At 41.0% G+C, this 25,922-nt stretch overlaps 2 protein-coding genes across 3 annotated transcripts in view; both read right to left on the bottom strand.

Moving 5' to 3' along the window:
- znf512b (zinc finger protein 512B) overlaps positions 1-2,863 on the bottom strand; it is a 32,822-nt gene extending 29,959 nt beyond the window's left edge. For both annotated transcript variants that reach the window (XM_061698035.1, XM_061698042.1), the window contains exons 1-2: positions 1,734-2,863; positions 255-389 (exon numbers count right to left, since the gene is read on the bottom strand). In XM_061698035.1, the coding sequence (XP_061554019.1) occupies positions 255-387 (133 nt within the window). In that variant the 5' untranslated portion in view covers positions 388-389; positions 1,734-2,863. The remainder of the gene's footprint in view (positions 1-254; positions 390-1,733) is intronic.
- Positions 2,864-5,489: 2,626 nt separating this feature from the next.
- LOC133399121 (sterile alpha motif domain-containing protein 10-like) overlaps positions 5,490-25,922 on the bottom strand; it is a 55,528-nt gene continuing 35,095 nt past the window's right edge. The window contains exons 3-5 of the mRNA XM_061670301.1: positions 18,993-19,161; positions 12,590-12,730; positions 5,490-6,827 (exon numbers count right to left, since the gene is read on the bottom strand). Coding sequence (XP_061526285.1) covers positions 6,805-6,827; positions 12,590-12,730; positions 18,993-19,161 — 333 coding nt within the window. The 3' untranslated portion in view covers positions 5,490-6,804. The remainder of the gene's footprint in view (positions 6,828-12,589; positions 12,731-18,992; positions 19,162-25,922) is intronic.

Below are 25,922 nucleotides of genomic sequence, written 5' to 3'. Positions count from 1 at the left end.
AGTCATCATGGGTAACTTGCGGTGTGTTCACCCAGGAAGCTTTTTTTTTCCGGTCTAACAGGGCCCATGTCATGTTGTATGCAAACAATTTCTACAGTATTGTCACTCACCACTTATCCCAAAATGGAAATATGCCTGGAATCCCTCCAGGAACTGAACCAGGCCCACACAAACAAAGCTCCCACAGTTCCCACATCTTAAACAATCTGTGACAATCGTTTTGGTTTAATAAAGTGGGACAACTTGTGACTTACTGTGTTTGATGTTGTTTTCAGGGCATGGCACACTTCTGACAGGCTCCTGCGGATTTCCATGCTTAGACATCCGGCCCCTTGGAAGGCCTGATGCTGACAGCTTTACGAGCCTAGTGCCACTGGGGTTTTCCATGCCTACGTTGGTATTGAGGGGGACAAGGTACAGGAAAAGTCAAAAGCATTGTTCCTGTTGATTATATTGTTAACAACGTACACAGCAATGATTGTATTATATGATGCTGTCTTTGGGTACTACGATAATGTATATTCAAGCTGTCAATTGATGCTGCTGGGCTGAAGGTTATTGTATTGGTGGCAAACACATCATCTGTAGCGGTAATGAGGCTATGACCTTCCATGTTTGATTTCAAAATCAATACTCTCACGACTGCACTGACTCCTTGTTCTGCCCATTAGATAAAGGCTAAGGCAAATAGAGGGACAAAGGTGAGGGGTTCAAAGCTCATCTTGACAGCCAGCTGTGCATCTCTTGGTCAAGTTCCAATGCAGGCAGCAGCGGTTTTTGTTTTGTTTTGTTTTTTGCCTTGAGAAGGTCCCAGTGTGTTATTAACTGCACACTGCCATCACCCATAACAAGATATATGTTAGCGAAAAGCTCTAGGTGCTGAACCCTCATTTGCCATGACTGTAGGGCCAATCTAATGGATGAAGGCTGACAATCGCTAATTATGCTAAGTGGGACTGATTGCGATCCCACATACATTCTCTGAGCCCACAGTCCTGTCAGTCCCACAATGATTTACAACAGCACAGAAAGGGTCACTCTGTGAGGCCACTCACTGTCTGTTTACATGCCATGCCATTCAGTGTAAACTGAACCGCAATTGACCCCGATTGTCACTCAGGTTGTTGTTAATGCGTTTCGATTTTGGAGGCCTGGATAGAACATAGTGAGGACAGAACCAGAGAATAACATTACGCAGTTAGTCCAGAGGTACAGTATGTGAACAATGACAAGTTTTTGTGAAATTGATCCGTCATAAACCACCACGATGTGATTGTTTGTATTTTATTTTATTTTGTGTTATACAGTACTTAATTAACCGTGCAGTGTAAATCTAGCCTATGAGCACTCAGCCTTTGAGCAAGGCACCAAACCCCAGCCTGTGCCAGGGGTTGACACCCACACTATGTTTTCTTGATGCATATCATGGTAATGTTTGTGGTGAAGTAATACACATAATAACAACAGTGGAAATTGGAGCTTAGTTAAGTACATGATTACTACAAACGTTTGTTTACTTGAAGGGAGTGAATGACAAGTAGATACAAAACATTAGGCTAGACACAATACTCCTACTAAATTCCACTCAACACAATCTGCTGACAGACTGGAAACAAGTCATTTAACCGTGCACATGGCACGCTGCCATGTTAGTGTGACTCAGGAGAGAGATGAGAAAGTAGCACTTTTTTTTGTGTGTGTGTGTGTGTGTGTGTGTGGTCAGCCACACCTACCTGGAGTGTTGGCCGCTCAGCCGTAGCTCAGGGCCGGCTTGGACCCAGGTCGGCCCCCGTGGACGAGGTGGGGGTCCGGAGACAGGCACCGTATTGGGCGTTTATCCGTCGATGTTTTGTTACATTGCAATCCCACCTGCTGTGTGTCAACGGCCGGTCACAACGCTGGTGATGGTGGGACACGGACACACACCGTCGTCCTGCCCACCTTCACGTCTCCAAACGTCAAAGAGGGCAAAAGGGGGTTAGAGAAGCCAAAACGACAAATTGCGTTTAGGTTGAGGTTCTAGGGGGAAAAAAATCGAAAACAATCCAGGAGACTTTAGTGTGTCCGTGCCCCCTTTCCTTTGCTGCATTAATATGTATATACCACGAGGCACCGCTCCAAGCTTGCCTTTAAACACTCCAAAAATACCCAGAAAAGAGGTGTAAATCCTCGAATCCTTGAGGAAAAATATTGGAACACCACCGGATGGTTTATTCAGGCAGTGAAGCAAAATGGCGACTTTATAACGAAGGAGGAGAGCAGAAAAAAAAAATCCTTGCGCTGGCTGGATCTTAAAGGGAGCCACCAAATGATGATATGTGCGCTAATTTCGACGGCTGCGAGACACTTTGTGGGAGTAAAGAGACCCGAAGCGGAGGAAAATAAACAGAAACGCCGTCGGCCGCTCGCTTTACGGCCACTCCTCGGCTCCTTACCTCGGGATTATTTTCGCTTTTAATACGGATATGATGTCTCCGCGGCGGCCGTGTACACTGTTCCACTAATGCGTGCTGGGTCACACGCTTAAGCTAAGAACGCCAACCTTTTGACACCGGCAACGACACCCGAGGCCAAGTTGGCGTCATGCTTCTCGGAGTTGTTATTGCCATCATTCCTTTCCGATATCGAGGAGCTTGATGACGGCGCTTCTTCCAGCGGGGGTAAAGTTGCTGCTGTGCCACCGGCTCTTCCGACGTAACGGCGTTCGCGCCTGACGTTAAACGGCCAGGGCTTCAAAATCCTTGCCAACTCTTCGAGCCTTTTTATTTATTTATTTTTTTAATTTATTTTTTTACAACATACTCAACTATTAGCAAGTAGCACGCCGACTTCCCTTGTCCAATCTGATTACGGCCATTTTAATGATTAATTCGGGATCTTTTTAATGTGGCGGTTGGCGCTTAGCCAATCACAGCCTCCCTCATAACCAAATCAAAATAAGCCTCAGCAACATAGTATGGACAATATAATATCCCTAAAATAACATTTTAGCTCATGTTATACTAGGTATACAACAACTGTACGCTCAAAATGCAAGTATCCCCCCCCCCCCCCCCAATTGCTGCAGCTGTTTTCTGACATTTCCCATTTTAACTCTGCTAAAAATAACAAGTGATCGACCATAAGGCGTCTCTCCCTCTTCTGAGCAACACTAAAAGTGAATCAATCGGGTCACTAAGTTCAGTAATAGTACAAAGGCTTATTTATTTATTTATTTTTAGTCTTTGATTGGTGCCAGTCGACACGTCATGACCTAATACTCCATTTCCCATTTATGAATTTATTATTCCATTGCCTAATACTAGGCAATCGTTTGAGGGCATGACGTCAACATTGTTTTCTTTGTTGCCAGGAGAGGGCAGGAGACACTTAATTTTGCACGACATCTGCTCTCACGTGAGAAATAAACTGGCTTTTATTAATTGATCAATAATACATAAAGATATGGCAAATATGACTACGCTTTGTTTTCGTTACTGCTTATTACTTACTTATTATACTACTTACTATGGAGTGTGGCATTCTTCCATAATTGGCCTTTTGGTGATACTGTATCTTTTTTCCTACTAATTTTGACTGCATGGGGTAGGTAGCACTGTTTGTTTTTGTGTGCATTAATCTTCCACTAGGAGGCAGTGTTGTCTTGTACAAATCAGCCAAAACATGCAAACATTGCTCCCACTGCAGATTACAACCACTGTTATAAGCAAGCAACAATTAATACCTATGTGAGAACGTCATAAGTATGCCTTATTATCGCAAAAAAGGTCATTTGTTTACATTTTCATTATTTTATTGTCGTTTAAGTTTTAATGTGAAATGTGTATAATATGCATACACTACACATATTGGGAACAGCCCATTATAATTCATCAATATATTACGTACCGCTATCAGTAATATTCCCGCTTTGCACTAACTGTCTCAAAGTTGCATAATATATTAAATACTTACCTTATACCAACGTAAAATCTATATCTTTTTTTTAATTATTTATTTAGAATTTATTTAAATCCCTCTGTTTGGTTCTTTGCTTTTGACAGTACTGGGTTTTTTTTTTTTTTTTGGAGGGGGGTATTTTTGCTAGTGTTTATGTGTGAATTTTGTGGCTGTGACAATTTAATTTTCCATCACATAGTGAATAAAGTATCTGTCTGTCTGTCATTTTAGTGTGAGTCCTGGACTGGATCCAATTAGATTTCTTTGGTGTACCTCATGTGGCTGGTGACTGTAAAACAAGGCAACAAATTAGAATGTGGGCAACAAACACATACACAGTAACCTCATGGGTCCAACTCAATTTGCTCTGAGACGCTGCATGGTCGAACTCCAATTTGTTGATTAGGAATCAATATTTCCCCACTGCTGAGTCACACTTGCATTCAGTCACAACCTCACCTTTTAATGGGAAGAAAATAATATCATGTACAATAACTTGGTTGCTGAATATGCATATCCTCAAACTAATGACTGAGGCCGCAGTGGATAGCTGAAGAAAAAGAGCCCCAAAGCATGATGCTGCCACCACCATGGTTCGCTGTGGGTACAGTGTTCTTTTGGTGAACCAAACATAATATGCGGGTCTGACCAAAAAAGTTCAATCTTGGGTCACCACACGTGTTTAGGAGGTTTCAAGTGTTCTTTTGCATAATGTAATTGGTCTTGGATGTTTGTTTGTTGTTGTTTTTTTAGATGAGGCTTACTTCATCCCCCACAACCCCACAGCCCAGAAATACAAGTATGAAGAAGACGGGAAGATTGTTGTCACATGTCCTAAACAGCCAGTACTTGCCAGAAATACCTGCAGCTCTTCCAATGTTGCTGTTGTCCTTTTGGCAGCCTGTAGTTTTCTTCTTGTCCTTTCTTTGGAGGGCTGTCCAGTTTTGGCATATGTTACGGTTGTGGCATATTTTCTCCACTTGATGATGACTGTCTTCACTGTGTTCCATGGTATGTGCCTTAGAAATTCTTTCTGACGGATACCTTTGAACAAAGAGATCCCTCTAATGCTGTGGAAGTGGTTTGGGCTTAATCAAAGACACACTTTTCATGGTGGCAAGTGTGTTGATTCTCATGTCACACGAGTTTGAATGTGATTGGTTCCTTTTGAACACAGCCACATCCCCAATTTTTAAGAGGGTGTGCAAACGTTTTCAACCGCATCATCTCATTTGTTCGTTTTTACTTCTCCTCTGTAAAAGATTCTTTATTTCAATTAAGTTGTACATTTTATGTCACATAAAGGAAAAAGCTTTGAAATGATTTATCTTGGTCTCATCTTTTTTGTTTTTATATATCAAAGAGATTTGCCATTTAACCAGGGGTGTTTAGACTTTTTATATCCACTGTACCTTCTCTTTCCATAGCATGAGAAGAGAGAAAGTGAGCGAGAGAAAGAAAGACCGAGAGAGATGATTGACAGCAATACAAGGTCAAAAGTCCTTTAACTTGAGTAGTTTATTGTATTAAAAAAAAAACAACAACTCACTTTTCACTTTCCTTACAGCATTTCAGTACTTAGAGTATACACATACCGATCATCAAGTACCTAAAAAATAATACAGTTAGTCGATCTCCCTTTTAACAGTCAGTCACTTGCAGTTGGGTGCATCTGGCTGTGAAGGGGCCAGATGGAGGGAAGTTGTCTGAAGTGTTATTTGTTGGAAGTTTGTCTCTTGATGTATGCAAATGTCTCTTCCTCATCATGGATGTCTGCTTCTGTCTCATACTGACACCAAACGCGCTCACTCGAGTTAGCTCGGGAAGCTTGTATCTGTGTAGCTGTCACAGTATTACACGATTTTGAAGCTTTTAAAATCACAGTGTCACACGGGGATAGAGGTGTGTAGCATACAAGTGGGGTTTATTCATTTCTTTTGTGTTTGTCGGGGAGATGACTTACAGAAGCGCTCATGAACAACACCGCCAGGCAGTTAAATGCTTCATCTGTAATAGGCAAAGCATAAACGGGCATTCTTCCCAGCAAAATACCGCACTTCAGTATGTCTTACTTATCCCTAACAGCTAGTCCTCATTGTGTAATTACATTTACATTTTTGCTTTATCAAGCGTAGACAACGAGATCATCCCATTACACGTGCATGTCCTTGGGATTTGTCCCATGGAAACAACACTAAGCTTCTGTGAGAATACACTGGTTTTACAGCGCAAGTTATTTTACAATCCTCAAATGTACTGTATATCGTGTCTAGCTATATATTAAATCTAGTCTAATTCAATCACAATATAAAACGTCTGATGATAATATCTGCTATCAGTCATCCACCAGTGATCTCAAATCCTGAGAAGAAAATCTGCAGTAGTTTGTGCATGAGGGATGGACTCATATATACACATAATTTAAACCAAGTTCTCAACCTTCTTGGCTTAAAAAGTTAAAATTCATGTAAAAAAAGTGTAATGAGTACTCACCAAATACAACTTCAGCTACATGTCCAAAATTATGCAAGAGCGTTTGTGCTTGAAAAAGAATGCAGTTTTTGATTTCCAGTTAATTCAAATGAGACGGACTAGCTATGATGGACTTTCTAAGCAGACCTAGACCAGTTTCACACCAACATAATCACCGTGTTATCGTTATGCTACAGTTGGTGCCCCAGGCTTGAGCAGGGCTTTGTCTCTCGTCTCGAGGTCTGGCAAGCCAGCGTTGGATGATAATCCAGCAGACTGGTTGGCATGTAGTCAATAGGCTTGTCCGAGGGTTGATTCTCCACTCGCAAATCTGAAGACAGAAGCACCTCCATGGCTCCTGCAGTTTTCATGCCAAACGGACCGCATGATGAACTATGAGAAGTTTCCAAAGGAGGCTGCAGAAAGGAAAGAGAAAGAAGATCAGCACATAATTAGGGATAATCCAGAAGCATTTATAGCTTGAAAAGTATCAATCTTTAATATCTCTTTTTTATAAGAACATAACAGACGTACAGGTATGAGGTTGTGTATTGTTGTTATGTTTTTGTTTGGATTTTTGGTGAATTGTTGAACTGGAGGGAGCTGGGGCCACTTATTATACTCTGGCATAAGGCTGCACTCTTTCGGACATAAATTTCAGATTCATCAATTGAATGAGGAAATACAAATCCCTGCGTTTCTTTAATTCTACACACATTGTTCCTGCTTTTGTATGTGTTGGACTGTTTAAATGAACAACAACAACAAAAAATGGACAGTGAATCCCCATTTATGGTGGGGGATGCGTTTCAGACCCATAAAGTCAAGCAAATGGTGAAAATCTGCAATATGAAGAGACCGCATGGAAACAAATAAATTTTATAAAAACACCTTTTAAACACATTGTAGATGTATTTGAGCACAAAATGTACAAAATTACTGTTCGTATTGTAGCGTCTGTGAGTTAGACATACGGTACATGTGCCTTTAAGAGGCGGGGCTTGATGGGGTGCTCAGTGAGTGGATGTGAGTGCCTGGGCGTGAGCTGTGCCCGACAGCAGCTTCTGTGTGTGTTCTGTGTTTTACTGTTCTCCTGGCATTCAATAAATGGCTAAAACGTGCACCGGCGACTGAGAAGGGAACTACAGTAAGTCGGTTTATTGTAAAAACCCATTAAAAAAAACAATTGCTTAAAAATCCTCAATATAGCTGGGACATGAACAATGAAGCGCAATAAGGCGGGAAACAACGTATATTATTTTATTGTTATCGCACTAAGCCATTTGTAGTTGAATGCTTACTACTATACAAAACTAGATTGTGACAGCATGCAACAACGAGCCTTCCTCCTCGTTGTCATTATCTTCCTCTCGGAAAACAACAGATGAAACCAGCCGGTTTCCCTGACGACGAGCCAACTCCTGACATCAAGCATCATTAGGCGGTCACACTTTCCTCGCCTAAACTCTGTTGGCTTTTTCAGCTGCGAGCTCTTCTCTCCAGATAGCCGACAAAGGCGCGCCACCTGTTTCCTGGGCGCAGACAGATGCAAGTCTGGCACTCGCGTGAACCTGAGCCACGACACACAGAGACGGAAGAACGAAGTGGCTGGAAATATGACTGGAGGCATGTGAAGACGCAGGGGGAAACACTTCTCTGATGGAAAATAATTTAAATGAGCTCCCAAAGGGTTCCTCATATGGCACAGGAGGAAGTGGGAAAAAGGGGAGATGCACAGTAGCCAGCCAAATATTTTCATTTCTTATGTTTCACACTTGCCGCTCGTAAGTTCAACTCTGAGGAAAGCAAAAGAAAACTAACTGCAGGGATAGGCAAAATCTTTTTGTTTGAATAATACAGGGGGTCAAAGGTGGCATGAGGGGGTCTATAACAGTCATCTGGCTTTAACTAATTACCAGTGAGACGCTGAGGCATAGCAGATGGCTGCATACAAAGACAGACTTTGATGAAAATTTCATGTGTTGGGAAGGAAGGAGGAACTGACAGTTTATTTTAATGATAAACCAACAACCAGGAGACCAGGAAGAGGAGGAGGAGTCTTCATCCCCCACTGATCTCCGTTCCGAATACAGCCCCAAACCTTTTTCTCCATCCGCCCAACACTCCTAAAGCTCTCCAGATGTTACAGCAACCCCTGCAAAGCTCGCACTACACCGGGAGAGCTAAGAGGCTTTGCTTTGGGCATCGCAAGACTCCCCTTCACCTTTCGCCGCACAGACGGGCACCATCCACTAAGCTGAAAATAGAGTACATGGACCATGGAAAGGGAAGAGTCTAAAAATACACGCATGAGATCGTGATGAAAATGTGCGAGGCAATAGATTTCTAACATGACAGCGATGAAAGTACTGCAGTGAAGGCTGAACAAGTGTACTTTGTGTATGGTCGCTGACATACATATTTGCATTCTACTTTGATGCTCTGATTAAAATTTTCCACACACATAACATTTTCAGCTTGCCAGTGGAGTATAGCTTTTTTTTTTTTTTTAACCGTGTCCTGAACCTTTGCACAAAGTATTGTTCAAAAGAAAAAAGTTTGTTTCAACAGCAATATTCCCCCCGATCGTTCAACTCCTGCAGACTTAACATTTTTACACGCTCGTGTAGACCCAGAAGATTCAAAGGTTCGTCAAGTTTCCATGTCATTTTCAAAGCAATGTTTTATGGATCTTTTCCTCTTCTCTGCTCGACATTTGATGTGGAAATCAAGCACGCGATGAGTTCATTCTCGCCACAAAATTCTCTCGGAAATTTGCTTCAGCTTCAACAACCACTTGACACCGATTATACAAACGATGATGAAAACACTTTTTTTTTTCCACACAGAGAAAAGTACATTTTCTTACCTCTAGGTATTGTGAGGAGAATATCATCTTGAATTCCAATTTGCTGTACCTCAATTAGTACGGTGAATCGATACCAACCGTGAACCGTTATTACGCTGCTTCTAGAAAGTGTGCCTGTCACTGACTGATTAGCACATAATGGAAGGCGTAGACACCCGACCAGTGAATAAATGCGCTGTCAGACAAAGTTTTCTCTCTCTGCACTCCTTCATTATTATCTGATCTGTCCATTTCTCCCCATCTACTTTTCTGTCATGCACCTCAAATCCAATCACAACTGTCTCTTTTTTTTTCTGCTCCGCCTGGCTGCGTAATCAAACGTCACCCAACCAGCTAAGACCAGAGACAAACTTTCATCACGTTTGAGCGAAACGCAGAGTTTCACCTAGGAAATATAAAAGGTGTCCATAAAAAAAACATCTTATTTTAAACAGGCAACTCAATATTACTATAAGGTGCTATTGAGACGTCCCCATTTCACCCAGAAAAAAAAAGCTGAGATTTTCCATTGAACTTCATATTCACTGTATTAAGTAGATGCTTTGTTGTTGTAAATGCATATTGGTCAAGCTCCCACACTTTGCTTTCCAAAATTAACTGCAAGCAGACAATGTACATGCAAATAACAAAATAGATGAGGTTGCTGACAGGGTGGACAATGACATTTTAGGCACTTGATGTGCTATTGACCCAGATATAAGATTTAACATTCTCTTGAACATTTAGTAACTACAGATGCATGTTTTCATACAGTTTCAGCAGCTACTTTTGGAAGCATCCAATTAATTATTCATCTCTAGCTAACTTTGACCAGCTCTGCCTTTTTTTTTTTTTTTTTTTAGTTTGAGCTGCTGTCCAACATCAACTGAAAAGCTCTCAATTCGATACAAAACTGTCTTTTTGAAGAACAGTTATTGAAATTCAGAAAATAATGATTGGTTGATTGATTGGTTTACCGTCTACTTATGTCATACAAATGACTGAGCCCAACATTTCTTCAGTTTGAATCTTAATTGCACTTTTTCCAAAGTCTAATAGTCAATTATTACCACTAACTGGAACTGATTTGTATCAGCAGCAGCTCAAACCAGCGCCTTCAGTGACTACATGAATCTATCATCTGATCTAAATTACAAGTGGTTATATGAAACGTTAATGTCTTACAAACACTGTGTCGTCTTGTGTCTCTTGTTCCATCATCCAAAATGCCTAATCAAGTGTTGCAGATTAGTTTTGTTTGTTAATTATGAAGCTGATTAATTGGAAAAAGCTTTGCTTCAGTTTCTTGCAGAATGTCTGTTGGACTGGATTAGAGTGCATTATTTTCATCATGTATCTACTTATCTCAAAGTCCACTGCTGTAAGTAGTTATTGTGGGGGGAACAAAAAAAAAAAAAAACAACACAAGCATCAGTACAAGATGTGACAAAATATAAGCTTGTAGCAATGCTCCATACATTGGAGCCAACATGAGCGCAGAGTATTCCATATTCTTGATTTCCAGCTAAAACTCCAAAATGTCTTGGAGTGCACTCGTAGGACCACTGCGTCTTACTTGTAACATTTCTGCAGACTCCAAACTGTGCACTTGTTTATATCTGTGTGCAACTAGTACTGCCAGTGTAGATGATAACTAGTGGAAGGTATAATGCCACTCGTAGTGCCAGTAGAATGCAGTTGTCAACTAGTCCATAATTTTGCCTTACTTGTAACTCATAGTTATCCTACTAGTATGCCAAAGTTGTCCTACTAATGTGCCGAAATGTAGTTGTGTATAGTCGCGCACAAGTAGTGTATTGCATACTAGTAGCACACTAGTTGCATATAGATAGCCATTTGTGCATTTATTTGATATTTGCTATCCAACTTAAGATCCCAGTACTCTTAGACTCCTTGTCCTCACTAGTAGAAAATTCAGTGCACTATAGAACAATTGCGACTTACTGGTAATGTTTTTCCACGACGAGTGCCCCTTTTGACCTATTAGTATGCAATTAAACCTTACTAGAAAACTACTGTGCTGCACTAGTAACAGTATTATGCCCAACTAGTAGCCAAGTGTCATGCACTGGTAGACGCCTGGATCCTACTAGTAGCAAATAATGCCCCCTAGTTGCACAAGGAAGGCATTTTTTTCCTTACGAGCATGACTAGTAAATAACAAAATGGCAACATTTTTTTGGGAGGAAGGTGCCCAAGCCAAAAAAAAGGGCGCCAAAATGATTCATAAAATTAGCAAAAAACAGTAGAATATTTTAAATTGCATACTGTAGATAAAATAATAACATGCAAAGTCTGCTCTGAGCTATGCCAAAAAAATGAATAAATAAATAAAAAGAATTTGAGAAGGAAGCAAGTACTTTTTCATAGCAGCTCAACTTAAGACCTACTGTTCATTTCATATCAGAAACCCACTTTGGGTAGTTAATGTTAACAACAGGCCTATTATTATGCAAATAAAATCAAACAGACAGATAGTCAGACAGCTTCCTATTTTTTATTTTTTTTAATGTATATTATAGCGTTATTTATTTATGCTCATTTGAAAACTCAACTGTTGTAGCATAAATGTTTGCATGAAAATATCTCCCTGACGAAAGGTGACTTATCCTACAGAGGACAGCGTTTTGGCCAGGATGCTGTCATCATCCAAAATGTATGTTTGTTTCTATTGTTCAAATTTTTATTGTAAGCGCTCCTTGATTCCACTGCAAAATGTTTGCTGTCAAAATAATTACGATTTTAAATGAAATAACACTCGTGAATGGGCAGGTGGTTGAGCACCATTAGCGGTGAATCAGTGCATGTGCCTGTCTTGTAAGAAATCCTTTACCTTGTTAGTCACTAGTACACAGTTGTTCTACTAGAGCATTCTAGTACGTGGATCTTAAACTGGGTAACAAGGATATTAAATTAATCCACAGCTTTCCACAGAGTAAAGATCATTGCTTGAAGATCGTAACACCCAAAGCGAGCAAAGCTTTGTGTTGCCAGGAACGAACAGAAAACAATGAGGAACAACAGGTGACACACTATTGCATGCAAGTCACTGCTGGATCCAAGCCAGTTGTGATTAACTGGGTCATTTTATTGATGTGTGGCTTGTAAAAATGTTGACTGACGCCGTGATTCCGAGGCAGGGCGGCAAATTACGGGCTGCCATCAATGGAGGTGCACGCTGCCTCTTCGATGTCTATTTCCAAGTTTGTCACCGCAGGCACACCTGCTGTCAGGCTGTCAATTTAGCCAACGCTAAATCAAATGTTTAATGTTTAAGTTTAAAAAAGTCCCCCCCCCCTCCTTCCTTACTTCGACTGAGGAGCTGAAGGTTGCGGACCTCTTCCCGAACCTGAAGCTGCAGGACTTGCTGGAGGACTTCCTGTCTTAGGGTGTCCTGCACGATTCCCATCCTCTGCAGCTTCTCCCCGTTCAAACGCAGCAAGGCCCTTCCTGTCAAGAGGTGATGGGATTCTCGTTTAACACGTTAACCTCAAGGCAATTTTGCTCGTAATTAGAAGAAACTAATAGTAAAGGAAGTAAGGGGCAACTAGTTGTTCCCAGCGTGCGTTTATTGACGTAGATTGGCCTATTTATTTGTTTGTGCTCCTGCAGGGTCAAAACGCTTTCATGCCAAACCAACTTTAATCTGGAGCTGACCCCAATTGCACATTTGGGTGAAAACAATGGAAAATTCCATTGACACGTTCCGATTTCAGTTTATATTGATGTCAAAATCTCATCAGATCAAGTTTTCTTACGCTTGTAATTAATTTTCAATGTGAGTAAAGCATGAACTCATTTAAATGATTGAGCTTTTTACACAGGTGACAAATGCTGCAGACTTTAAGTCGTATTGTTCTGTTTTATATACCATCCCCAGACTAAAGAAAACAATTCTGAATGAACAAGGTTCCCATGCTGTGAAATATTTTGTAATGAGAGGGAACGACATATTACTCATTTGATGAGGATTCACCAAAATTTGCTCCAAGTTATTCACAGCCTAATCCACATCGAAACTACAGATTTCCAATTAGCAGCAGAAAAAAGTCTGGAATGAGGAGGAAAGCATTCGTTCCAGGTCGGACTTATTAAAGAGCTGGCATTTAGCACAGGGGAGGCACTGATTTAACAAACCATTTCCCACAAATCGAGCACATTTTACAAGCAGCCTGCCTTCACATTAGCATGTAGGGGATTAAAAAAAAAAAAAAAAAAAAATGTGCTTCAAGCAATAGGCATGCACACAGATGTTAGAACAATCAGGTATGTCCTTCACTGCAAACAGAAGAATCCTTCATACCTGCCACAGCTCCCAAATCATATAATTAGAGTCGTTAATCGTATAGTTCACGTCTCATTTTTTATTTATTGTCTGTCTGTCTGTACAGGAAGTCCCAAAAGTCACTACAGTGGAACCCCGCAATTTGCGGAAGATTGGGACTGTGCACAACCAAGAATTGTGAAAATCTGCAAATAATTGACTTCATAATCGCCATTAAAAAAGTCGGGCGCTGGGTTCCGAAAAAAGAGTGAAGGAGGAAAATTCCGACAATAAACAGTTGCTGTGATAAATTCGGACAGACAAAAGGCCGTTAGGATTTGGCATCTTAGGCTTTGCAGTTTTGGTAAACGTATAATTCCCTCGCCCATGGCTCGCTAGTTGACATCAGAAGAGCGTTATAAAATTGCTGCCAGGCAAGACGTTTTTCTGTCCCTCACTGCAGTTCTGTGCCAGTTTGAGAAGCTTTTGGGGCTTCACACTGCTCCAAAACATAGTACATGTTACGCTATCCATGGCAAATTTCTCAAAACTTGACAAACCACACAGCGGCCTGCTACTACCACCACAGATGAAAACACAGAATTGTTGGAGCAGGCCAGGGAAAGTCTTATAAGGACGGCGGAACTGGAACTTGGCTGATTGGACCATCGTTCTTCCACGATGCATCCAGGAACACAAGCGCAGACACCTTTGACATCTATCCCTCCAAACCCTGTCTTACCTAACAAGAATGTCGTTATGAAAGGTCAGCAGAGAAGCAAATAAACAAAACAAAAAAAAGCAACGAGACATAACAATCAGGGTGATTTCTCCTCTGCCCCGTTTTTGACCTTGTCAAATATAAATGGCCTTAATCGAGAGATGGCAGTCGTATTCCAACGATTTACACCGTAGTAAAAGATGAACACTTGCGTGTAATCTGCAAAAATCAAATCAGTTCAGCAATGGTTCGATTGATTATTTGGTTACAAGTCTACATGACAGATCTGCAGACTACTGTGCGATCATACGTCATAATCTTTTCAAACCTCCATTTCCTGCTTGGAAGCACGCCACTGTTTGTAACCTCCGATGTTGACGCACATTTCACATGCTAAACATGATTCAATACTGAATCAATTCTATTGTGTTGGTTGTGTAAATAGAAGTTGGCCACCACGCAGTAGCATCTGTTTATTCTTTTATAGTTTCTGCCTCTAAGAGTAAACAATATTTTTATTTTATTCCCCACCCCAAAACATATTGTTAGTTTGATATGCAGTATATGAGGCAAACTGCAATTGCGCAGATGAATTTAGTTTCTGGCACATAATGTGAAACAAGCCAATTCTGTAATAAAACGGTATTTTTCTTGGAACGGTATTCACAGTCAGATTTGTTTCGCACACACGTTGTGCTAGCGTTCATAAAAATCAAACCAACCTCTGCTTCACACCCTGTCGCCCCCCTGCATCCATTCGTGCGTGCTTGCCGAGAGGCGCTCCAGCACGTCCAGGAGACACAATGCCCTTGCTATATGCGTGCATAAATGAGACAAAGCAGTAGAATGGAATTCAAATCAATTCTCCACAGACGTGACACGGCTCTCATTAATTGCCTGCAGATTGGGAGAGAAACAAACGCTGCTCAATTGAGATCACTACTCTCAATTTGGCTTCAAAACAAATCGCATATTACACTTTCAATGGCAAATGAGAGGCTTTTTTTCTGCCAAAAAGGCGTTGTAAAAAGCATGAAAATTAAGATAAGTTTATGCTCTAACCTTTGTTAGTGGGGCAATTCAAATTAAATGTTCACAGATGTGATTTTATCATGTTAAGCGCTTTTAATTCTCACGTCATTAGCATCGAGGCTGAAGCTGCATTTGCATTCAATAATACACTAGTATGCTTTTTTTACACATCAATGTATATACACAGTACTGCGAATTGTTAAGAATCTGTCTTTTTCCTCATTCTTTATCATCCTTTTTTGACATGTACACACCTGATATACTGTAGCCGTCCTATATTAGGGCACTATCAACTGGATAAGATAAACAGAATTGAACGTATACATAACTGCAGAAATAGCTGGGATTCACTCCTGCCAGCAATGAAGCCTCATTCATCTCAACGTGGTTTGAGTTGCTTTGTGATGTAGCCTTGAAATGCAATCACTAGAATCACTTGAAGATGGTTGGTCTACAATAGTGTCATGTTCCTATTTTTCTGCCACCAAGACCTAAAGGTTTTTTTTTGGTTTGCTTTTGTTTTTTTTTGTCTTTCCGTAGTGTCCCTGGGTAGCGTTGCTGGGCGGAGCCTCTTGCGTCGCACCTGCTGTCTGTTATCATCAGCTGGGCATTTAGATGCAGCAGATGCGAAAGGAAGATGCCAGGTGATTTTATTGCTTATGTCCATCGTCTCGAATGTTCCGGTGTATTTCTCATCCCTCGTATTTTGTTTTGTTGAATCTGGGAGTATTTACTGATTATTTGTACGTTGACGAATATAAGTATTTCTATCAGTTCATTTCTCTAGCCTTTGTAGTTTGTGTAGCTAGATTTGCGGTTCCATTGTTTTAGGTGTCCTCCTTCCACTCTGGCTGCGACCACATCTTTGACTTAGTTTTGTATTCGATAGCTGTTGTTTCATGTCGACCTTTTGTCGTCAGTTTCATTTTTGACTGTCATATTTCTCATGTGTTACGTGCTTCCTGGGCTTAATAAATTCTGTTTGATTGCTCTATTTTTTTTTTCTTAAAGGGTCTGCTTTAGGGTCAAAAATTCAGTGTTTACACTGCCCTGACAAGTAGCCTGGTCTGAAAAAAAACTAATACAATGAAACCTACCTAGACGAATTTTCTTTAATTAAATATATAGAATCAAAATACCCTAATCTAAAGCTCCTCGCTGCTTTGAAATCACTTCAAAATGTATCATTTTCTTTGCTATGAACACTGTACATCATTATCAATGTAGCATATTTGCTACACCACTAAAACATGAGCAGTGGCACTAATTGTCTGGAAAAATAGAGCGCAGTCACACTACTAACACTAGTCACATTGCTATATTGGTGGTTTCTTTATCACAATCCATACACTGTTCGAGAACACCTTAATACCAGCCTTTTCTACAAGTACTTGCAATGTAATCATTTTTCAGTTGCTTACCCCCTCCAAAAAAATGGACAGAGTTGTTACAAAAGGATTAAAGAAAACCACACTATGAAAAATGATGTCCCAAATGCTCGAGTGCAAATTGAATGGCGACACTGATCTCCTCGGGCAGCTTGTTCCGCTGTGATGGCGCGCTTTACTGAGAGACTGTGAGAGACGTGATTATGTTTGGGTCACTGAACAAAAGCTGATACAGAAAGAGAATTCATCTCGAGGTTGCTCAGATCCACCACCCTCCAGGGAACGCGCAAGTATGACAATTCAGACGCAAAACGTGTATTGATACTTGCCATACGCATCGGCAATAATAATAAAGAACACATTCATGCATCACTTTCACAATACCGCAGAAATAAATTAAATCCAGTAGGACCGTGAAAATGCATCGCCTTCCTTCTGTTTGGCTGTTTGAGAATTTCTAAATATAAATGTTCAGATCTAGCAGTATATAGTTAAAATTGTTATCAAGCAAACTGGAGATTATGGAGTCTAATACTACAGTGACCGGACCAAAGGCACTGCAACAGGGTAAATCGACGTGTTAATTTTTGTCCTTTCTTGCCGTATATTCTCAAACACGTCAACAATGAAACTGCAGTCTGCTTACCCGATGTACAGTATGCACATTGTGACCACCTGCTCTCCATAGTGTGTGTGCACAAGAGTCAATAATAGGTTGAGTTGTGCCGTGTAGGTACAATGCACCGCCAAAGGGGCCTTTACTGTATGAGGTGTGTCTGAAAAGTTCCAGGACTGGTGTCACAAAGGATATATTTCAATCTCAAACTACAAACCACGGCCACGGCCACACGGAAATAAAGCCGATTGATTTATTTTTCATTTTTAAGACATTTCCTGTGAAAACAAAATTCGTTGCAGCAACGTGTGTGTCATCTGCGTGGACTGACGACAAAGGTAGAACAACGAAAAGCCCATATCACTGCCAAGGTCAAAAACATTTGACATGGTGATCCACCGTCATTGTTGTTGGCAGTGTTAGCATAGGGTCGTAGCGTAGCGTAGAATCGTCTCAAACACTTCAACATGTTTCCGTGTGAACAGGTTGTAAGAGTTTTGTGAACAGGTTGTAAGAGTTTTCCCTTTCGTTGGAGTAATATACTGTAATTGTGAATGAGCTCCACTTTCTGCAGCCATTTAATGTTTTTTCCTTTATACAAATCCTCTGTCAGGTCATCAAGCAATGAGCAGAGGGAGGGACGATAAGACCATGGAGTCCAGAATTGCTTGTGAGAATCATGGCTCTATCTAATTACCCTCACGAGATGAATAAAGTATCCATCTATCTACAATTACGACCCGGAGACCAAAATCCAGAGCTTTCAGTGGAAGATTACGATATCGCCAAGACCTAGAAACTGTGACAGTCGAAGCCAGAAGTCAAAGTCATGTTAACTGCATTCTTTGATGTAAGGGTGGGGCGTCGTCCGCTGCACGTTCTCGCCACAGGGCCAGACAATCGACCAGAGTCCGAGATCTTGCGGCGTTTACTTCGTTCAGTGTACAGGACGAGACTAGAGGACAGGACAACTCATGGCTGCTTCACAATGACAATACATTGAGCATCCAACAGTTCCTGGCACAGAGGAGAATAGCCGTGTTTGGCCAACTACCCTACTCGCGAGTGTGATTTTGACCTCTATCGCAAACTCAAAAGGGGTCATCATGGGTACCGTTTTGAAGACGTGGACGACATTAAGATTACAGAGCTGTGGAGGATGCAGGAAGAATCCTTCCAAGGGTGAAAGTGCGTTAGAATACAGGGGGATCACTTCAGATGGGAAAACTGTAATACTGTATATCTTTCATGACAACAGTCCTGGAACTTTTGTTACACACCTCGTATGTGTCTGCTTGTGTGAGGTATTGTTTGAACTTAGAACGACAAATGACCCAACATTTTTTTTTTCGTGCAGCTTTCTTCACCAAAAATAGTCTGCAGTCTGATTACACATGAATGCCTTTTCAATCTCCTTTGGAGAGATTTGGCCTCAAACGGTCTTCCAGTTGAGCAAGCTAAGCTGTGGAGCCGCAAACGCAACTAAGCTGTGCAACCACATACCTTAAAATAAAACTTGCAAAGTGAGATATGCCAAGCCGTTTATTGCACTGATTTACAATGTCTGACGAAACAGGAACATCACATGAGGTGGAACAATGTCATGTCAAGCAGCTTCTCTGTCCTCTCTTGTCATGTATGTACTAAAATTGGTACCTTAAAGGTGTGAGTGCAACAGAAAACGTGAGTACCTGTGATGGCGTGATGAGAGAAGGCTTCGACGTATGTCAAGTAGTTGTGAGGACAGTGTTTCTTAAGCCACTTGCAGACATCCTGCTGAGTCCACAGCACCACAGGTTTGGACAGACTGGACAACGTCGGGCTGGTGTGATACACAGTGAAGGCTTCACCTGGATGCAGCTGTAAACAAGCAGGCGAACTTTGGATTAATAGCGGAGTGCTGTACAGTGCAATACAGATATTGAAAGGCAGTAAAGCACATTTGTGGCGGCAAGGTGACCCTATGAGAGGACTTGGAAATTTTGCTTTCTCAAAGATAATACTTAGTTTGACTGACCTCTCACATACGCCATATACACATTTTGTGCACAGGTACATATTACATAACATCCATCCATTTTCTATAGTGCTTCAAGAGGGTGAACTGGAGTTAAGTTATTGCAGGCATAGAAAAACATCTCCCAATTCTCCCTCCTCGTAATATTGTTCATTTTGATTTGCACATAAAATCCATGGATTAATGTTTTGAATGAGATGAAGCGTAAATCAGGAGAGAAACACGGAACTGCTGCCAAACCTTCTACTCCACTGCCGACAACATGTCATGAGGATTATTTTTGCAGACATGTCACGCAAACAAGCGCAGTGTGCACGCACTCTTGGGGCTTGCCAGAAAATGTTGACCCATTGCCAGTTGCCAGAACGTGACTTCAGTACAGTCCATGTTAGACGCTGCCTATCTTACCAGGGCTGCACGGCGAACGACTGGTTAGAGCGTCTGCCTCACAGTTCTGAGGACCGGGGTTCAATCCCCGGCCCCGGCTCTGTGGAGTTTGCATGTTCTCCCCGTGCCGACGTGGGTTTTCTCTGGGCACTCCGGTTTCCTCCCACATCCCATGGTAGGTTAATTGACAACTCTAAATTGCCTGTAGGTGTGAATGTGAGTGCGAATGGTTGTTTGTTTGTATGTGCTCTGCGATTGGCTGGCAACCAGTTCAGGGTGTGGCCGATGATAGCTGGGATAGGCTCCAGCCCGCCCGCGACCCTAGTGAGGAGAAGTGGCTCAGTAAATGGATGGATGGATATCTTAACAGCCCGTGGTAATTGGAGCTGTGTCGGATCAAGTTCGGGCTTGTTCCCTCGCCTCCAGAGCAATTGATCATTTATAAATACGCATATTCATCCATCAACTTACTGCATCACTGGCTGCAATTAAACTGGGAAAGGTGTGGAAAACTCCCATTTTAATGCAGACAAGGGAAGGGAAAAATACTCCCACGTTCGGACGCTCTATCACGTCTCGGCAACGAAGTTGCAAAGCATGGAAATGCACTCCCACCCGATGCAAAAATCCCCTTAATGAACATTTATTGCAGTGATTAATTATTTGAGTGCAACTAAGTGCCTGGCAATCATCTGCTATTGTTAAAGCGACAAAAACAATATCCTGCACTCTTTCCTTCCCTTATTCTCTCTCTTATTTTGACGGAACCCTCATCTAATTTTACATCTGAACTACAGTAATGAGTATTTGGCAGCACATTGCAACTCAGTTTTATTGCATACAGTTTATTATAGATGCTGCTTCATATCAAGGCACCTAAGGGGAGAAAATAACTCAGTTTCTCTCTCTGGGTTTCATGAAAGCCGGCAATATGGAGGGTTTGTAGAGTCGTTTTGTCTACGGATATTAATAAAATAATGATGAACTGTGTATTAACGCTTGAACAAGCAGCCTTTAATTTTTGATCTAATCACCTATATTACTGAGACTGCAAAGTGGCATAAATAGAAGGATGAAGTACACTTCAGAAGCAGACAGACAAGAAGCTACAAAAAAATAATTAGATTTCAGTGTTGCAATGGTAATTTTTTTTTATTTTTTATTTTTTTAAATAAATGATGACCTTCATCGTCAAAGAATCCAGCAGAAGGCAACCAGTTCTGCAGCAGCATCCCCCATTCTGTCCCCCCCACCCCACTTTTGCTCCTCTTGCATGCCTTTACGGCCATCCATCAGCGTCTGTGTCCTCTGGCCTGTTCTCTGTTGATCCTGTTCACACTTTGTCGGCTGCCCCACTCTTCCTGAGAACTAATTCTGTCCAGTGGGAGGAGCTCCCTCATTAATTAGATACGCAGAGATAGGGAGTGAGATGAGAATGAGGAGGGAAGAGGGATGCAAGGTGAAGTTGAAATTCAATATGGAGAGGAAGTATGAGAGATGGGAAGATGGGTAATATATACGGTACTTATTGTCTTCCTGTTATCCATCAAGACTGTAAGCTGTTACTAAGAAAAGGATTGGCTTTACAGTGCAAAACATATTTTAACCTCCATTGCCTGCAAGCGTTAAAAAGTCGATGGATTCTGTTAAATTTGTATGGTATTGTTGGGTACGGTATGGTACGGTATCGAGTTTTTTTTTTTTTTTTTCAGTCCTGAATGAATGTGGAACATACAGAAGGTTGACATTGCTTTTCAAAAGGCCACTCTCACAAAAACAATACAAAAAAAAAAGAACAAACAAACCATTCAACATAGAGATGTCAAACATGCATTCATACATGATCTTTGTTATATTTTTGATGAAGTTTTTGATGAAGTTTGGCTATTTTTTATTTTTTTTTATGGGGAAAAAAATAACATTTTCCATATCGTTAGCCTGAAAGCATTCTTATCCAAGTCATTTTTTTTCTTTATGTCTGTGTAGATTGTCACATCGTGGTCATAGTAATACGCCAAGATTTGAAGAAATCGAGACAATTGGACTCTTCTTGTTTGTTAATTAGTTTTTTTTCCCTCTTGTTTTCCAAAAACATTTGGACAGGAATCCGAATTGTACGACCTACAGAACATTCATCTTTGGAAGCTCCACTGATGCTTTTAAGACTTTTTTTTTTCAACATAACGAACACGCTCAATCTATAGTTGATGCTACTTTCTTCCCTCACCACTCCTTCCATTATGTGACAAACTGTACATTATATTGAAGAGTATTTTTATGAAGATCATGCAGTCATTAAATTGTGAGCTAAAAAGTCAGGAAAGCAATCGTCCACATCCTCTCTGCACCCACAAAAATATTCCATGAAGAATATTTCCGTGACTATAGTAATCCTGCTTTGTATGTCTAGATTTTGTGTGCACGACAATATGTCTGTTCCTGCTCTGATCCGGCTGACACTTGATCTCTGTTCGATTGTTGTTTTTGTTGTTGTTGTTGTTTTGTTTTTTAGCTTCAATCTGTCTCTTCGATCCCACTGCGGCAGGCGCTGATACATGATCACGCACATCTCCCACACTTTCCATCCTTGACACCAAACCGTCTCTGTCCCTGGCTGATGCAGATGTGTCACGCAACATGCCCTGTCTTGTCATGCATGCTTCAACAAATAAAGGTTATTGTTTAAGTATTGATTTTCACAAAATATCTATTCGCCACGACTCTAACATAAAGATTTACTGTAAAAAAAACAACACCTGATTAAAGTGACAAAGGACAATGACAACTCATGGACATTTTTCTCTTTTCAGTCTCCTGCCACCGTGAAAAAAAAAAAAACTGAATTTTTCTGTGAAGCTGCTTTTGTTTTGTCGAGCTTTTTGTTTCATATCTTTGAGACTCCCCTGCAAGATGGTTTGTTGGTTATATTATACAAAAATAAATAAATAAAGATGTTTTAAACTGATTGAATTGTTTTCTTTCAAACTCATGCTTCATGGGAGATGTACAGTTAAAGTTAAGAAAAGAAATACAATCTCTTTGGTACACAGCGTAAAATATTAAATCACAACCTATACAACGACTAATGAGGACAACATTCACCAGACTTTTCCAAGAGGATTCCAATAGGTTTTAAAAACGCATGCGTTTACGTAAAATTTCACCAAGAGATAAAAGAAAAATCTGCAATTGACTCTCGCCCAAAGTCAGCTGGGATCGGTTCCCGCTCACCCGCAACCCAAATGAGGATAGGCGATATAGAAAATAGATGGATGGATAAAAAGAAAAAAAAAGAAAAACATAAAATCCCTCTGATGCTAATATACAGTAGCTCGGCAGGTGAAACACATAGTTCCATTTACTGTTCTTGGCAAACATATGCTGGCGGAAGGCCTGCTACTCCCACCACTGATGAAAACACCCAACTCTTAGAGCAGGCGTTTGTGCAAATCCAGGAAGAGTCCATCCAGAGGGCTGCGCTGGAAGTCAGCATCCAAAAAAGCTTGATTGAGCGGATGCGTCAGAGAGTGATAAAGCTTTACCCGTACAAAGTTAAGGTTGTTCAAAGGCTTCAAGCGGAAGATTATAATGTGCAGCATTCTGAGTGTGCGCTGGTGTGGTTTGTCAAGAACAGATCCTATTTCGAAAGACTTTCCATGGATAGCGTAAATTGTACAGTGTGTTGGAGTAGTGTGTTGGCCATAAAGCTTCTCACACTGGCACTGAACTGCAGACGGGCCTAATAAAATTCTCGCCAGGTGGCAATTTTGCAATGCTGCTAAAGGGTAAGGGAATGATATGCTTAGAAAAACTATACAGGTACTGATGGGCTGCCGCCTGAAATGATATCCATAAGTATGTGTACATATCCTCCATTATTTCTTGTGTTTTAACTCTCCTTCGTCTCTGCTGTTTTGTATTTGTTCCATTAACGCTGCTAAACTGAGTAGGAAGCTTCCCAAGGTCGCACTTTAAATCCAACACTGAGCTGGCTTCACGTAACTGCTCCCTCATTAGCGCTGATGTGTGAATACACAGTGTAATGGAGAATAATCGAATCATTACTCCCGAGAGACGTGGACGCAAACACAAGTCTACACAACACCACGCGCATGCCCAATGAGTCTTGAAAATGCAGACACAGGCAAGGATTGTACAAAATGTGAATGCACAGACATGCATACCTCATAGAGAGAGAGAGAAAGAGAGAGAGAGAGAGAGAGAGAGAGAGATTTGAATAATGTATGAAATGGCGTGTTGGTACGAGGAGACGATAAGCCTCATGGTATAGAGGTTTAATTATCCTTCCGCTGTGTAATCATATGGAAACAGCTTCCCACTTGTCTCTTATGAAGCCTTTTCTAGTTATAGCAGAGGGGGAAATCTTATGAATTATTAAACAAAATTGCAGAGAACATGTACAGCTTATAGCCTTACAGTTGCAAATTTCCTTCAGGCCAGTGGGAATACTTCATTGGGCTGTGGGCTTTCTTTCATGTGAGCAGCTGGACCCAAAAAAGAAGTCGGTTGTGTCATATGAGCTATTTTGAGTCAAACACAGAGCGGAATGCTTTGAATTTTTTCTTCTTCTACACTTTGTTTTGTCCCTCCATGGATTGCACAGATGGGATTCAATTCCACACAAAAGCGATGTGTGGACGTCCGTGGCGCTCAGACTGCTATGCTTATGTTAATACCGCTGAGGCAACGAGCCTCCAAAAAGATTCCGCCAGCATCGCTAATGACTTACCGATTGCTGTTGCGCAATTAAGAAAACACATCAGAACTCAAAGGACAGATACCTTTCGACAAGTAATTGTACGATTAGAGAGAACGAGGTCTGTGTGTCCGAGCGTTGTTACGTCACAAATAGTGAGGCTCGCCTCTGTTACATAAGGTTTGCTCAGCTGAGAGCAGAAAACAATCAGCGCTTCTGCCAACACTGAGAAACGAGGCATCACTGACCCTCAGGTACAGATGTTCTCTGCTGTGTGTGTGTGTGACACAAACAAACATGAAACATATGAACATATTCTACCCTCGTTGTCGGAATAGCTTCATGTAACATTCTCTCACACACAACTACAACGAATGCAGCCTTTATGAGCTACGGGGGTTAATTATGATGCGCTGCACAAGAGAAATAATTTCTTTAAAGACTCAGAAATGTGTTTCTGACTATATATATTTGGAGATAATTGCTGAAAACAAAGACCGAGAACAATGTAGTACTGAATTGTTGCGATGTAACTCTTTTTCATCATTTCAGTTGTTCAGATGTTTTTTGGCCATGCCTAAAACAAAGTCCAGGTACGTACTTGGGCTCTCAATCCATCAGTGGCTATACGCCGCAATTCCAAGTTACTTTTTAGACTAGTTTTTATTACAAGGCTCATTTCTAACGCTACAGCGCAAAGTTAGCTAGCAAACTATGAAACGCTATATCTTCCCTGGAGGCCACAATTGACAGAACAGCTCGGTATCATTATTTCAGTGTTGTATATTTTGTTATTCAGGCTAACGTAATAAATTGAAACGCAAAGAATTGTGGGGTTTGTAAGTATCAGAACGGATGCGCTCAAATGTCTGTCAGTGTGCACAACAGGCTGAATTACGTGTGCCACAGTGTTTAACCAACGGTTACCTTTCCGTCAAATGTCTTTGTTATGTTGACCCAAAAACGACTCCAAGGGGGGCGTTGACGTATTGGATAAAATCGTCGTTAGTCCGGGAGCCTACTAGCCAGCGAGCTAGCTAGCTGCTAGCACAGAGTCGTCGCGGCATGCCAAAGCCTCATGATGACAGTGTTACAGTATATACAGTATGTATATACCAGCCATTGGAGGCGATATATTTTCCTGGCTCAATAATATAGGGACGCATTTGCTACACGTATGAATGTACAACCCTAATTCCAATGAAGCTGGGACATTGTGTTAAACATAAATAAAAACAGAATACAATGATTTGCAAATCATGTTCAACCTATATTTAATTTAATACACTATAAGGGCAAGATATTTAATGTTCAAACTGAGCAACTTTATTGTTTTTAGCAAATAATCATTAACTTTGAATTTTATGTCTGCAACACGTTCCAAAAAAGCTGGGACAGGGTCATGTTTACCACTGTGTTACATCACCTTTTCTTTTAACAACATTCAATAAACATTTGGGAACTGAGGACACTAGTTGTTGAACCTTTGTAGGTGGAATT

Source organism: Phycodurus eques, chromosome 1 (genome assembly GCF_024500275.1).
Source record: "Phycodurus eques isolate BA_2022a chromosome 1, UOR_Pequ_1.1, whole genome shotgun sequence".
Classification (NCBI taxonomy): Eukaryota; Metazoa; Chordata; class Actinopteri; order Syngnathiformes; family Syngnathidae; genus Phycodurus; species Phycodurus eques.
The sequence above is the reverse complement of the archived record's forward strand: the minus strand, read 5'-3'. Positions and strand labels throughout refer to the sequence as shown.